General features: G+C 37.9%; 2 protein-coding genes across 2 annotated transcripts; one reads left to right on the top strand and one right to left on the bottom strand.

Moving 5' to 3' along the window:
- Positions 1 to 8,286, top strand: LOC21399572 (DExH-box ATP-dependent RNA helicase DExH12). Its single transcript, XM_010090438.2, has 4 exons — positions 1 to 77; positions 328 to 3,327; positions 4,284 to 4,673; positions 4,816 to 8,286. The coding sequence occupies exons 2-4, from the start codon at positions 349 to 351 to the stop codon at positions 7,996 to 7,998; spliced, it is 6,552 nt and encodes a 2,183-aa protein (XP_010088740.1). The 5' UTR covers positions 1 to 77; positions 328 to 348; the 3' UTR covers positions 7,999 to 8,286.
- A 512-nt stretch (positions 8,287 to 8,798) lies between these two features.
- LOC21399571 (calvin cycle protein CP12-3, chloroplastic) lies at positions 8,799 to 9,345 on the bottom strand. The gene has a single exon (XM_010090437.2). It carries the CDS (start codon positions 9,269 to 9,271, stop codon positions 8,855 to 8,857), a length of 417 nt encoding a protein of 138 aa, XP_010088739.2. The 5' UTR covers positions 9,272 to 9,345; the 3' UTR covers positions 8,799 to 8,854.
- Positions 9,346 to 14,108: the final 4,763 nt, after the last annotated feature.

Here is a 14,108-nt window from a genome sequence, read left to right as displayed (position 1 = left end):
CTCTTTCCCCTTCAAATCTTCATTACTATCATTCTTCAGAAAGAACAACAAGAAGAAGAAATCCTCTTCTTAAGAGAGTAAACTTTCTAACGATTTTTTTTTTCTCCTTTTCAATCTCGTTTCTACTCTTTAGCTCCAATTCTAGGGTTTATCGTTTTCGCTTACTTTTCTTCCCCATTTCAAAACCTAGGGTTTATGATTTTTTTCGCTTTTTACGATTTTCCTATTGTACTAATTTTCGTTTCGTTTTTCCATGGAATTTCTGTTGTTGCTGGAGCCAACAATTTTTTCTATCTCATTATTGTCATTGTTTTGGTGAATTATTAGGGTTTCTGAGAGCTTAAAAAAATGGCGCACCTGGGCGGCGGCGCGGAGGCGCACGCCCGATTCAAGCAATACGAGTACCGGGCCAACTCGAGTCTTGTCCTGACCACCGACTCTCGGCCTCGCGACACCCACGAGCCCACCGGCGAGCCGGAATCCCTCTGGGGCAAAATCGATCCCAAGCACTTCGGCGACCGGGCTTACCGAGGGAGGCCACCGGAGCTGGACGAAAAGCTCAAAAAGTCGAAGAAGAAGAAGGAGCGGGACCCGCTTTCGGAGCCCGCCGCCGCGGCCCCGGTTCGCCAGGCGAAGAGGCGGCGGGTTCAGGAGGAGAGTGTCCTCACCTCCACGGAGGAGGGAGTTTACCAGCCGAAGACCAAGGAAACTCGTGCTGCTTACGAGGCCATGCTCAGCGTCATTCAGCATCAGCTTGGTGGCCAGCCACTCAACGTTGTGAGCGGGGCAGCGGATGAGATCCTCGTGGTGCTTAAGAATGACGCTTTGAAGAATCCCGATAAGAAGAAGGAGATTGAGAAGCTGTTGAACACGATTTCCAACTCGGATTTTGATAAGTTGGTTTCTATTGGGAGGCTTATCACTGATTATCAGGACGGCAGTGGGGATGCTGCTGGTTCGGCTGCGGCGGCGGGGACCGGGGATGATGGGCTGGATGATGATGTGGGTGTGGCGGTTGAGTTTGAGGAAAATGAGGATGAGGAGGAAGAGAGTGATCTTGATATGGTCCAAGAGGACGAGGAGGATGAAGATGATTTGGCGGAGGCGAATGGATCGGGGGGAATGCAAATGGGAGGTAGGATTGACGACGATGATATGCAGGAGGCGAACGAGGGAATGAGCCTTAATGTTCAGGACATTGATGCTTATTGGCTGCAGAGGAAGATTTCTCAGGCTTATGAGCAGCGGATTGAACCGCTGCACTGCCAGGAGCTTGCTAAAGATGTGCTTAAGATTCTCGCTGAAGGCAGCGATGACAGGGACGTTGAGAACAAGCTGCTGTTGCACCTGCAGTTTGAAAAATTCAGCCTCATTAAGTTTCTGCTGCGAAACCGGCTGAAGGTTGTTTGGTGCACCCGTCTGGCGAGGGCAGAGGATCAAAAGGAGAGGGAGAAAATCGAGGAGGAAATGGTGCATTTGGGTCCTGAGTTGGCTGCGATTGTGGATCAGTTGCACGCCACAAGGGCGACTGCGAAAGAGAGGCAAAAGAACTTGGAGAAAAGCATTAGAGAAGAGGCTCGGAGGTTAAAGGACGAGAGTGGTGGAGACGGTGACAGAGGCAGGAGGGGAGTTGGTGGTGATAGAGATTCGGAGAGTGGGTGGTTGAAGGGCTCATTGCAGCTCCTCGATCTCGACAGCCTTGCCCTTCAACACGGTCGGCTTGCTTCTAATCATAAGTGCATCCTTCCCGATGGATCTTTTAGACGTGCCAGCAAAGGGTACGAAGAAATTCACGTGCCCGCATTGAAGCCAAAAGCATTTGATCCGGACGAGAAACTTATTAAAATATCCGCCATGCCTGAGTGGGCGCAACCCGCTTTCAAGGGTATGACCCAGTTGAACAGGGTACAAAGTAAGGTGTATGAGACTGCCCTTTTTAAGGCAGACAACATACTTTTGTGTGCTCCCACTGGGGCTGGCAAAACAAATGTTGCCGTGCTCACAATACTTCAGCAGATTGGATTGCACATGACTAGGGAGGATGGTTCGATTAACCACAATGATTACAAGATTGTGTATGTTGCGCCGATGAAAGCTCTTGTTGCTGAAGTTGTTGGAAACTTGTCTCATCGTTTGCAGGACTATGGTGTGAAGGTGAAGGAGCTCAGTGGTGACCAGTCCCTCACTCGCCAGCAAATTGAAGAAACTCAGATCATTGTCACAACTCCTGAGAAGTGGGATATCATAACAAGGAAGTCGGGTGACCGTACTTATACCCAACTTGTGAAACTTTTGATTATTGATGAGATTCATCTTCTTCATGATAATAGAGGTCCTGTGCTCGAAAGTATTGTTGCTAGGACTGTTAGGCAAATTGAAACCACGAAAGAACATATTCGGTTAGTAGGCTTATCTGCGACGCTGCCGAATTACGAAGACGTGGCGCTGTTTTTACGGGTTGATCACAAGAAGGGACTTTTCTATTTTGACAACAGTTATAGACCCGTCCCTCTTTCTCAGCAGTACATAGGAGTTCAGGTGAGAAAGCCCTTGCAGAGGTTTCAGTTAATGAATGATCTCTGCTATGAAAAGGTAATGGCTGTGGCGGGCAAGCATCAGGTTCTCATCTTTGTCCATTCAAGGAAAGAGACCGCCAAAACGGCTCGTGCCATAAGAGACACTGCCCTTGCTAATGACACCCTCAGTAGATTTTTGAGAGAAGACAGTGCTAGCCGTGAAATCCTACACACACATACGGATTTGGTGAAGAACAATGATCTCAAGGATTTGGTGCCTTATGGTTTTGCAATTCACCATGCTGGTTTGAACAGAACTGATCGGCAGCTTGTTGAGGAGCTCTTTGCGGATGGCCACATTCAAGTTCTGGTTTCCACTGCAACACTTGCTTGGGGTGTGAATCTGCCTGCTCACACCGTGATCATCAAAGGCACCCAGATTTATGACCCCGAAAAAGGAGCATGGACTGAGCTCAGTCCTCTGGATATCATGCAGATGCTGGGTCGTGCAGGAAGACCCCAATTTGATTCTTATGGAGAGGGCATAATTATTACCGGTCACACTGAGTTGCAATACTATCTTTCTTTGATGAATCAACAACTTCCTATTGAAAGTCAGTTTGTTTCCAAATTGGCTGATCAGTTGAACGCAGAAATTGTGCTTGGAACTGTTCAGAATGCCGAAGAAGCTATTCAATGGCTTGGGTACACTTATCTATATGTTCGCATGGTACGGAACCCTGCACTTTATGGTATGGAAGCTGATGTTCTCAAGAGGGACATGACATTGCGCGAACGCCGAGCTGATTTGGTAAGCTTTTTTCTCTAGTCTTTGCTGGTCCGTTTGGTTCATGCGTTCAAACCAGTGATTCTTGATTTTGACATTTGAAATTTAAATTTTTTGTGAGAGGAAAACATTGTAGCAGAATTAAAACCATGAGTTTAAACGCATGAAACAAACGGGCCCTGCAGTATATTAAGTCTTTGTCAATCATTTGTTTGTTATTGTTATCATTATCTCTTGATTCATCATTCGGTTTCTTGTTTCATGTTCCTTTTTAAGCATAATTTTTGTAGTCCTAGGTTCTATATTTTATTAGTTGTCACGTTTTTGCTTGGAGTGTAGGACACAATATGAGTATTTTTCAAGCATATTTTTCAGTCCTAGGCTCTATATTTTTTTATGCGTTGTCACGTTTTCTTCTAGAAATATGACGAGACTGTATGTCTTTTCATAAGCGTGATTTTTAGTGCTAGATTCTATTTTTAATATGTATTACGTTTTCGCTATAATATAACAAGATTGCAGGTGTTATTTTTTGAGCATATTTTGAGTCCTAGGTTCTCTATTTAATATCCCTTACCGCGTTTTTGCTAGAAATTTGATATGGCTGTATGAGTAGTTTTTTAGTGTAATTTTCAGTCTTTTTTAGTGTAATTTTCAGTCCTCTCTCCTAGGTTCTATGTCTAATATATGTTTTGAAGTCTTTTTCTAGGAATATGATAAGGCTGTAGTCTGTACCGGTAACTTTTTAAGCGTAGTTTTCAGTCCTAGGTTCTATGTTTAATATTTGGGATACTCGTAAGTAAATTTTTCAGTCCCGGTTTCTACATTTTTATGTGCTCAGTTTTTTGCTTGAAATATGATAAGACTATGAGTAATTCCTCGAGTGTTATTTTCGTTTTTTAGGCCTAGGTTCTGTATGTAATAGGTGCTTTCACATTTTGCTAAATATAAGCTCTCACATTGTTTGCAATCATTCACAGATTCATTCTGCTGCAACAATTTTGGACAAAAACAACTTGATCAAGTATGATCGGAAAAGCGGGTATTTCCAGGTAACTGACTTGGGTCGCATTGCTAGTTACTATTATATTACGCACGGAACAATATCTACATATAATGAGCATTTGAAGCCAACAATGGGGGATACGGAACTTTGTCGTCTATTCTCACTGAGCGAGGAATTTAAATATGTAACTGTACGTCAAGATGAGAAAATGGAGCTAGCAAAGCTTTTGGATCGCGTTCCCATTCCCATCAAAGAAAGCCTGGAAGAGCCCAGTGCGAAGATTAATGTTTTGCTGCAAGCTTATATTTCACAGCTGAAGCTTGAAGGGCTTTCATTGACTTCTGACATGGTGTACATCACTCAGGTCATTGCCAGATCCTTTCTTTTATTTATTTATTTATTTTATGAAGCCTGTGGTTTTCATTTTTGTTTGTGTTTTGTTACCGTGCCTTTTTTTTTTTGTCGGTTATATATTAGTACTTACATTTTTCCTCTTCTATTTGTAGAGTGCGGGACGACTTCTTCGAGCTCTTTTTGAAATCGTTGTGAAACGAGGATGGGCACAAGTAGCAGAAAAGGCTTTGAACTTGTTCAAGATGGTTAACAAGAGAATGTGGAGTGTCCAGACACCACTTCGCCAATTTCATGGAATAGCAAATGATGTTTTGATGAAGTTGGAAAAGAAGGACTTGGCCTGGGAAAGGTACTATGACCTCTCATCTCAAGAGCTTGGGGAGTTGATTCGAGCTCCAAAGATGGGTAGAACGCTCCACAAGTTTATTCATCAATTTCCCAAGTTAGACCTTGCGGCCCATGTGCAGCCAATAACTCGCACTGTTTTGAGGGTTGAGCTCACAATAACACCCGACTTCCAATGGGAGGACAAAGTTCATGGATATGTGGAGCCCTTTTGGGTCATTGTGGAGGATAATGATGGCGAGTATATTCTCCATCATGAATATTTTATGCTGAAAAAGCAATACATTGATGAGGACCACACGTTGAATTTTACAGTTCCAATTTATGAACCTCTGCCACCACAGTACTTCATTCGTGTTGTGTCGGATAGGTGGCTTGGGTCACAAACTGTTTTGCCTGTTTCTTTCAGACACCTCATCTTACCAGAAAAGTATCCTCCCCCAACAGAGTTGTTGGATTTGCAGCCGTTGCCTGTGTCTGCTTTGAGAAATTCGTCATATGAGGATCTTTACAAGGATTTTAAACACTTTAATCCTGTTCAGACCCAGGTTTTCACCGTTCTGTATAATTCAGATGACAATGTCTTGGTTGCTGCGCCAACAGGGAGCGGGAAGACCATTTGTGCGGAGTTTGCCATATTAAGGAATCACCAAAAGGGGGCTGACAGTATGCGAGTGGTGTATATTGCACCTATTGAAGCTCTTGCTAAGGAACGTTATCGTGATTGGGAGAAGAAGTTTGGAGAGCATCTGAAGATGCGCATTGTTCAATTAACCGGGGAAACTGCAACGGACTTGAAACTGCTCGAGAAAGGTCAAATTATCATCAGTACTCCAGAGAAGTGGGATGCCTTATCTCGCCGCTGGAAACAACGCAAGCATGTTCAACAGGTCAGTCTCTTTATTATTGATGAACTTCACTTGATTGGGGGTCAAGTTGGTCCGATCTTGGAGGTCATAGTTTCTAGAATGAGATATATAGCTAGTCAGGTTGAAAACAAGATTCGCATCGTTGCTCTGTCCACATCTCTTGCAAATGCGAAGGATCTTGGGGAATGGATAGGTGCTACCTCTCATGGCCTTTTCAATTTTCCTCCCGGTGTGCGTCCAGTGCCACTTGAAATACATATACAGGGTGTGGATACATCCGCGGGTAATTTTGAAGCGAGAATGCAAGCGATGACAAAACCGACATACACGGCAATCGTCCAGCATGCCAAGGATGGCAAACCGGCTATTGTATATGTTCCTACTAGGAAGCATGTCCGTCTCACAGCTGAGGATCTGGTGGCCTACTCACAAGTAGACAGTAGCGGAAATACACCATTTCTGTTGCAGTCATTGAAAGATCTTGAGCCGCTTGTTGATGGAGTCCATGAAGAAATATTGAAAGCCACTTTACGTCATGGGGTTGGCTACTTGCATGAGGGCTTATCCAGTTTGGATCAAGAAGTTGTGTCACAGCTTTTCGAAGCTGGAAGGATTCAAGTGTGTGTCATGAGTAGTTCAATGTGTTGGGGGGTGCCATTGTCAGCTCATTTGGTGGTTGTGATGGGAACACAGTATTATGATGGCCGGGAAAATATCCACACGGATTACCCTGTCACTGATCTGTTGCAGATGATGGGTCATGCTAGTCGTCCTTTGCTAGATAACTCCGGGAAATGCGTCATCCTCTGCCACGCACCTCGTAAAGAGTACTACAAGAAATTCTTGTATGAAGCTTTCCCGGTTGAAAGCCATTTTCACCACTACCTACATGATAATCTGAATGCGGAAATTGTTGCTGGAATTATTGAGAACAAGCAAGACGCTGTGGATTATCTTACATGGACTTTTATGTACAGGAGGCTAACGCAGAATCCCAACTATTACAATATTCAGGGAGTTAGCCACAGGCATCTTTCTGACCACCTCTCCGAGCTTGTAGAACATACCCTCAATGATTTGGAAGCAAGCAAGTGCGTGGTTATCGAGGATGACATGGACCTTTCTCCTTCGAATCTCGGCCTAATTGCCTCGTATTATTATATCAGCTATGCCACTATAGAACGTTTCAGTTCTTCCTTGTCTTCCAAGACAAAGATGAAGGGTCTTATAGAGATTCTTGCTTCAGCTTCAGAGTATGCACAGCTTCCGGTACGACCTGGGGAGGAAGATGTGGTTCGAAGGCTGATCAATCATCAGAGATTCTCCTTTGAAAGTCCAAATTGCGGGGATCCTCATGTGAAAGCAAACGCTCTACTTCAAGCCCACTTCTCGAGGCATTCTGTGGGCGGGAATCTGGCGCTTGACCAACGAGAGGTGCTCCTTTCTGCGAGCAGGCTGCTACAAGCAATGGTTGATGTTATTTCTAGCAATGGCTGGCTGAACCTAGCTCTTCTTGCAATGGAAGTTAGCCAGATGGTGACACAGGGCATGTGGGAGCGTGATTCCATGCTTCTACAGCTTCCCCACTTCACAAAGGAGTTGGCCAAGAGATGTCAAGAGAGAGGTATAGAGACAGTGTTTGATTTGGTGGAAATGGACGATGGCGACAGGCGCGAGCTGCTTCAGATGACGGATTTGCAGTTGCTGGATATCGCGAGGTTTTGCAACCGTTTTCCCAACATTGACATGGTGTACGAGGTGTTGGAGAGCGATAACGTGAGAGCAGGAGATGTTGTTACACTGCAAGTCACTCTCGAGAGGGATCTTGAGGGGAGGACGGAGGTCGGGCCCGTGGACAATCCCAGGTATCCCAAGGCCAAAGAAGAAGGGTGGTGGCTTGTTGTTGGTGATACCAAAAGTAACTCTTTGCTTGCCATCAAAAGGGTTTCTCTGCAAAGGAAGTCGAAGGTTAAGCTTGATTTCACGGCTCCTTTGGACGCCGGAAAGAAGTCGTACACCCTTTATTTCATGTGTGATTCCTATCTGGGCTGTGATCAAGAGTATCCCTTCACCGTTGATGTCAAAAGAGAGGGGGATGATGTAGAAAGTGGGGAAGAGTAAAATAAAAGAAGCGTTATTTCAGTTTTGTTATCCTTTCCTATATCTTCTCTTTAATGTATTTGCTATTTCAGACTAGTTTTGAAATGTTCTTTGTAATGCTAACAATGATTGTGTCATGCTAGCTGAGAATGACAAAAAGATGTAGTTTTCGTCTATTAGATGCTAAAGAAGAACGTTTAATGTTCCCGTTTACATTTGAAAGTGGTTGACTTATGTATTCTCTTTCTTGTTTGGTTCTTAAAGAAGAAAGAAAATCAAAATCCTGTATGCAGGGCTGATTTGTTTTGCAGAGACTGAACGTTATCATTATAAGCTATTGAGCTTAGATGGTTCTTGGAATTTCTTGCTTCAATAATTGTTGAGAAATATATATATATACATATATATATTATATTGAAAAGTTCTCTTTTGGGGAAATTAATCACTATCAAGTTTTGAACAGCTGAGATCTTTATACATGTACATGTACAATTTTTTTCGTCTATCTTGACATGTTTAGATTTTCACACACTTAAACTTAACAAAACATAATAAACAGTAATAATCACAACACCAACGAAGAAGATTTGACATATAAATTTCATTAAATTTACATTCTGTGTCATAATACAATCACATTCCAACAAAACATAATAAACAGCAATAATCACAACACCAACGAAGAAGATTTGACATATAAATTTCATTAAATTTACATTCTGTCATAATACAATCACATTCCTATCTAATCAAACGATTCAAAACTACAAAAACTAAGCATATCATATATAAATATATATATATATATATTTATATATAAAAAAGAAACGATATTGATAGTATTGATGACAAGAGGAAATTGATAAATTGGAAGTGATTAATTATCATAAAGACGACACTCATCAGTCTCAGGATGTTCCTGACAAAAGGACTCAAGAGGATCTTCCTTCTGAAGCTTAAGCCTGAAATCAGCCTTGGCCTGGCTGATCTCCTCCACCTCGTCCCACGCCACCTTGCACTCCGCCGATTTCTCGTCTCCCCCGCAAACCTCCGTTGCTTCCTTCACCTTCTTCTCTATCATCTCGTTCAGCTGCTTCTCTCTCATCTGCGTCCCTTTGAACTTGGCCCCACCCGCCATCGCCACCGCCATCCCCACCCTTGATCTCTTCTTCATCATCATCATCTTCATCTTCATCTTTTGATCTTGACCATGATCATGATCATAATCACGTTTTATAACACTTCTACTACTGCCCCAGAAAGAGACTGATCCCAGTGCCAAAGATCCCATCATCTTCTTCTATGTTATGATCTCTCTCTCTCTCTCTCTCTCTCTCTAGAGAGAGATCAATAATATACTACAAGCAATTATGCGTAGAGGACTGTAGTACTTTTCTAGGGTTTGGTTTACTAACTAAGGTTGGTATTTAACCATGGTTAGTTGCGTTAATTGGGACTAGAAAACATTATCCACGCCAACTACCAAATCCGGCCAAGATAACCCACCAATTGGAACTTTTCTTTTTTGAATGTTCTTTAATTTCTATCCTTTTCTTTTTTTTAAGGATTTTTTTTCTTGATGAGAATATGCCTATCATTTTTTTTTTGAATTATTATTGCTTTGACTATATTGTCAAATATCTATCATGTTTTTAATAGTAAATTCGTATTTACCGAATTCATTAATTGGTAAATTGGGATTTACCAAATGTATTAATCAGTCAATCTGGTTTCATCAAATTTATTAATTAGTAAATCTGATTTTATTACCTGGTAAATTAGATACTTATGGATAAACCGTCGATTGGTAAATAAACGACTTACCTGGTAAATTTGATATTTACAAATTATTTATCTGGTAATTAAAGAATTTATAATAGTAAATTCAAGTTTGAGTTGGCTGAAAATAAAAGATTTACTAAATTCAAATTTGAGTTTTATTAAGTAAAAATTACTAGAGCATTGTTTTCACCTATTTATCTGAATTAAGTATATAACTTTTGACTTGCTCTTGTAGTAAAAAAAAAATCATAAAGGTAATTATTAAGTAATTAACTAAATTATGTACTTATTTAATATTTTGAACCTCAAAAAACAAAAAAAAAAAGACGTGATCACAAATTTTCCCTATTTAGAAGCCCTACATCATCCTTACTACACAAACATCATCTCCAAATTCAGTCATGAGTAAATAAATCCAATAAATCTAGGATTTACTGAATTTGATTATGGATAAATCATGTGGTAAATTTGATAAATCAAGAATTTGTCAAACTAATTTAGTCATAAATAAATTTGGCAGACACCAAATCCGCCAATTTTGATCATGTGGCATTGTGGATGGAAAAAAAAAATTTTTACCAAATCCGCCAATTTTGATCATGTGGCATTGTGGATGGAAAAAAAAAAAAAAATTTTTTCTCCAATCGTTGTTCCAAGTGCTCATTAACTTTTAGGACACTGCAGATTTGAGTGGAACACTACAGCTATGTATGTTCTGGTACTTATGTTGCTGAAACATGTATATTAAAAAAATAAATAAATTATAGTAAATAGTAGATTTTTAAAATTAAATTAAATAAATAGTAGATTTAAAATATTTGAAGTAAATAGTAGGTAAAAAGTATTTTATCGCCTAAATTTATATTTACGATGAGTAAAAAGATTTTTTACCACGTAAATTTTCTTTTAACTGGTAATTTTTTTTACCATATAAATTTTTAATTACTGCTATTTATTTTAAGTCTGTTATTTATTAAAATTATTACTGTAAATTTACTATATACTTTGTTCATCTAATTAATTGGCATCATAACGTAGAATGCTTATTGTTTATGCATGCGGGGAAAAAAAAGTGTTAAGGGTTAAAACAATCATTCCTCTCAAAAGTTATAACTCACGGAAAAAGTGCAACCAAATCTATTGAATACCATCCAGGATAGGGATGAGCATCGGGTAGAATGCGGTCGGGTATGCTTCCTCCACTTTTGCCCCCGCTTTCACCTTTGCCCTCCATACTCACGTATTCGGGGTCAGAATTGGGATCGGGGTTGGAGAATTCCCATCGAGAGGCTTTCTCTGTACCTTGCCTATTTACGTAATAAGAAAAAAAATAGTGACAAATTAAATATAAAATTGATAATCATAACATTAATACCTTTTAAATTTAGAAATTCTTAGAGTTTTTTAAGTTGGTAATATAGTATAATACTTTTAAATTTTTTTAAACCCATATTTTATAAGTACTATTATAATATATAGTATAAATTTGTATTAAAAATATTTTTAGAATTATATGTATATGTATATGGGGCCGGGAGCGGAGTGAGGACACTTTTCCCGCCCTCACTCTGTTTTTGATTCGTGGAATTTATAAACCTTAATATCTGCCCTCATTCCTATTTAATAATCCTCATATTCGCTCTATTTAGAGTAAGTACCCGCAACTGCGAGTAAAATGTTTATCCCTAATCCAAGAATACAACTAATAAATTAATTTACACAAACCCATTACGTGTGAACGATAATACTACGCACTAAAACTCCTGTAATTAAATCCCCATTACAATACGGATATTTATTTCAGATTAAGGATATTGTGTATTCATTTACTAAATTTGTTTGTCAATTCATGCAAAAATGTCTTTGTCAAAATTATGGCAAACCATCAAACGCGTATTAAGCTTCAAGAAAGAAAACAGATTAACCGGAAGGCTAATCTGCCTAACCATATTTGTAAGCAGGTTCATCCAATTCAATCCAATCCAACTTATTTTGGTTATATAACAACTAATTTAATTAAAGATTTTTTTTTAAAAAGGGTTTATAGCTCTGTTAGTCTCCGAACTTTGAGCATTGTGACACTTTAGTCCTTGAATTTTTAATTTAGACCTATTTAGTACATAAACTTTCATTTTTTGACTGTTTTAGTCATTGACAGTAAAATTGATGAATAATTTTTAAAATTTAATAAAAATAAACTTGTGTACATCACGTAACGTGTTAAAATCTTATGAAAAGAATTACGTTATATCCAAGCTTTCTCGTTGTTACTATTAAAACTATTAAAAACTATAATATTTTATACATACTGAAACTATTTATGTAAAATATTTTATTATTATGCGATAATGAAGTGATTATCTAGGCTAAATTTCAGAAATTATTTGTCAATTTTACTGTGAACAATCAAAACTTTCGACAAATAAAAATTCAATGACTAAATATGCATAAATTAAGAGTTCAGAGACTAAAATGTCACAATGCTCAAAGTTCAGTGACTAACAGAGAGTTTAACTCTTTTAAAAATTACATCCAATCTAATCCAATCATTAGTTTATCATCCAATCTAATTTGATCCGATTGAGGTTAGTTTGTATTGAATTGGACTGGACTAATTGGTTCTGCTTAAGCTTTTCGTACATTTTCATATTTTCATATTTAACCTATTTGTTAGATTTTTTTGACATAATCTAAATCCTAGAGTTGAAACAAAGAGAGAGAATTAACATCTATAAATAAAAAAAGCATATAAACTCCAGATTACAAACTTCAAAGTTAATTGGACAACTAACAAACAACTTAAAAGAAATGAAAACAAAGCTACAAACTAATAAATATAAAATATTTAGGAAAAAAATGAAAAACATAGAAAGAAAGTGTCTGGGAAAAAATAGAATTAAAATTTTGAACTAATAATACAAATATATATTTATATAATATATAGAAGTTGGACCGGTTTGGATTTTGTGTTCGAAGTTAAAATTAACATCTAATTCAATTCAAGTTAGTTTTTTTTTAGAAAAAAAATCATATCCAATCTAACCCAATTAAGGTCGTTTATCCGCTAAATATAAATCAGATTATATTGGACTTATTGGTTTCATCGATTGCTCAAATATATATGAACACCCCTAATTGTGTCCTACAATCTACCGTTTAATTTTCTATGCGAGTGTACACTTTACACACACTGATACGATGAACTAAATCATAATGATTAATCCCAAGATAATTACCGAAAGAAATTCTATTAATAATTTTAAGAATATAATGATAATCTTCAAGACTATAATTAACAATTTTAAGAATATAATGATAATTTTTGTAACTAAGGACCGATCAAAAATATCTATTTTTCTTAACGATTTTGCTTACGTGACGTACATGTGAGTGTCTGTTGAGGATAATGAAGATCATTTCTTACACTTGTAACATCTTTTGAGGGTAATTTGACACTTGAAAACAAAGAGTTATTTATCACATTTGATTGTGTTCGGATATATTAGATGACTCTGACATCAAATAACTAAACAAATGGGCTGTGAAATTGTCTTTTGCCCCCAACAGATGCTCATGTGCACATCTTATGATCAAAATCGTAAAAAAAAAAAAAAATACATTATTTTTTATTGGTCCTTAATTACAAAGATTTTGAAGTTGAAGGGATTAATTGCTAAGAAAAAAAAAATAGTGACCAAATTGTCAAATTTAAAAAGTTGAGGGGGTGTTAGTACAAAAAAATCCTATAATCTTTTTTAGTTTTTAACTGAAAAATATATCTACATTCATATCTATATTTTAACATATATAAAAGAGCCAAAAACGTCTCCTTCAAAGTTCTTCTACAGTTAAATTTTTTGTGCAATGTGTGTTTTTTTTAAATACTTTTTTTCCTCATTTTACACTTACCAAAATAATTTTGTTTAAATATGTTCTTATTTATTTACAAAAGAACATCACTATTTTTTCCTTTTTGTGAAAGGCTTTTCTACAATTTAATTCTTTTTTTAATACATGTTTCTCGAAACACTTTTTCTTTCTCACTTGCTGTGACGACCCTCCTATGAGGCCGCCACTGTAACTTAAACTTTAACTTGTACTTACTGGGGTTTCTTAAAATTTACGGAACATTTTTTTTTTAATATAAGAAAGAATACTTTCATAATTTGTAACAATAATTTCAAATAAGTGAATCACTAAATTTCTTAAAGCTTTTCTTAATTTCAGTTAAGATAAAACGTTCTAAAAATATCTTTCAAACAGAGCAGCATTTGAACTCCTATTTCAAATACTCTTTAAAAGCCTTTCTAAAACTAGCCAATTCAATCAGGCCATTTAATTTTGACTTT

Source organism: Morus notabilis, unplaced genomic scaffold (assembly GCF_000414095.1).
Source record: "Morus notabilis unplaced genomic scaffold, ASM41409v2 Scaffold1225, whole genome shotgun sequence".
NCBI classification, from domain to species: Eukaryota; Viridiplantae; Streptophyta; class Magnoliopsida; order Rosales; family Moraceae; genus Morus; species Morus notabilis.
This window is presented reverse-complemented; position numbering and strand designations above follow the sequence as displayed.

Bases quoted from the DNA above. Each gene is read 5' to 3' on its own strand.
- LOC21399572 (XM_010090438.2), top strand. From the start codon at position 349: ATGGCGCACCTGGGCGGCGGCGCGGAGGCGCACGCCCGATTCAAGCAA. The intron at 3,328-4,283 runs GTAAGCTTTTTT...AATCATTCACAG, and splicing joins GCGAACGCCGAGCTGATTTG to ATTCATTCTGCTGCAACAAT. The intron at 4,674-4,815 runs GTCATTGCCAGA...TTCTATTTGTAG, and splicing joins ACATGGTGTACATCACTCAG to AGTGCGGGACGACTTCTTCG.
- LOC21399571 (XM_010090437.2), bottom strand. From the start codon at position 9,271: ATGATGGGATCTTTGGCACTGGGATCAGTCTCTTTCTGGGGCAGTAGT.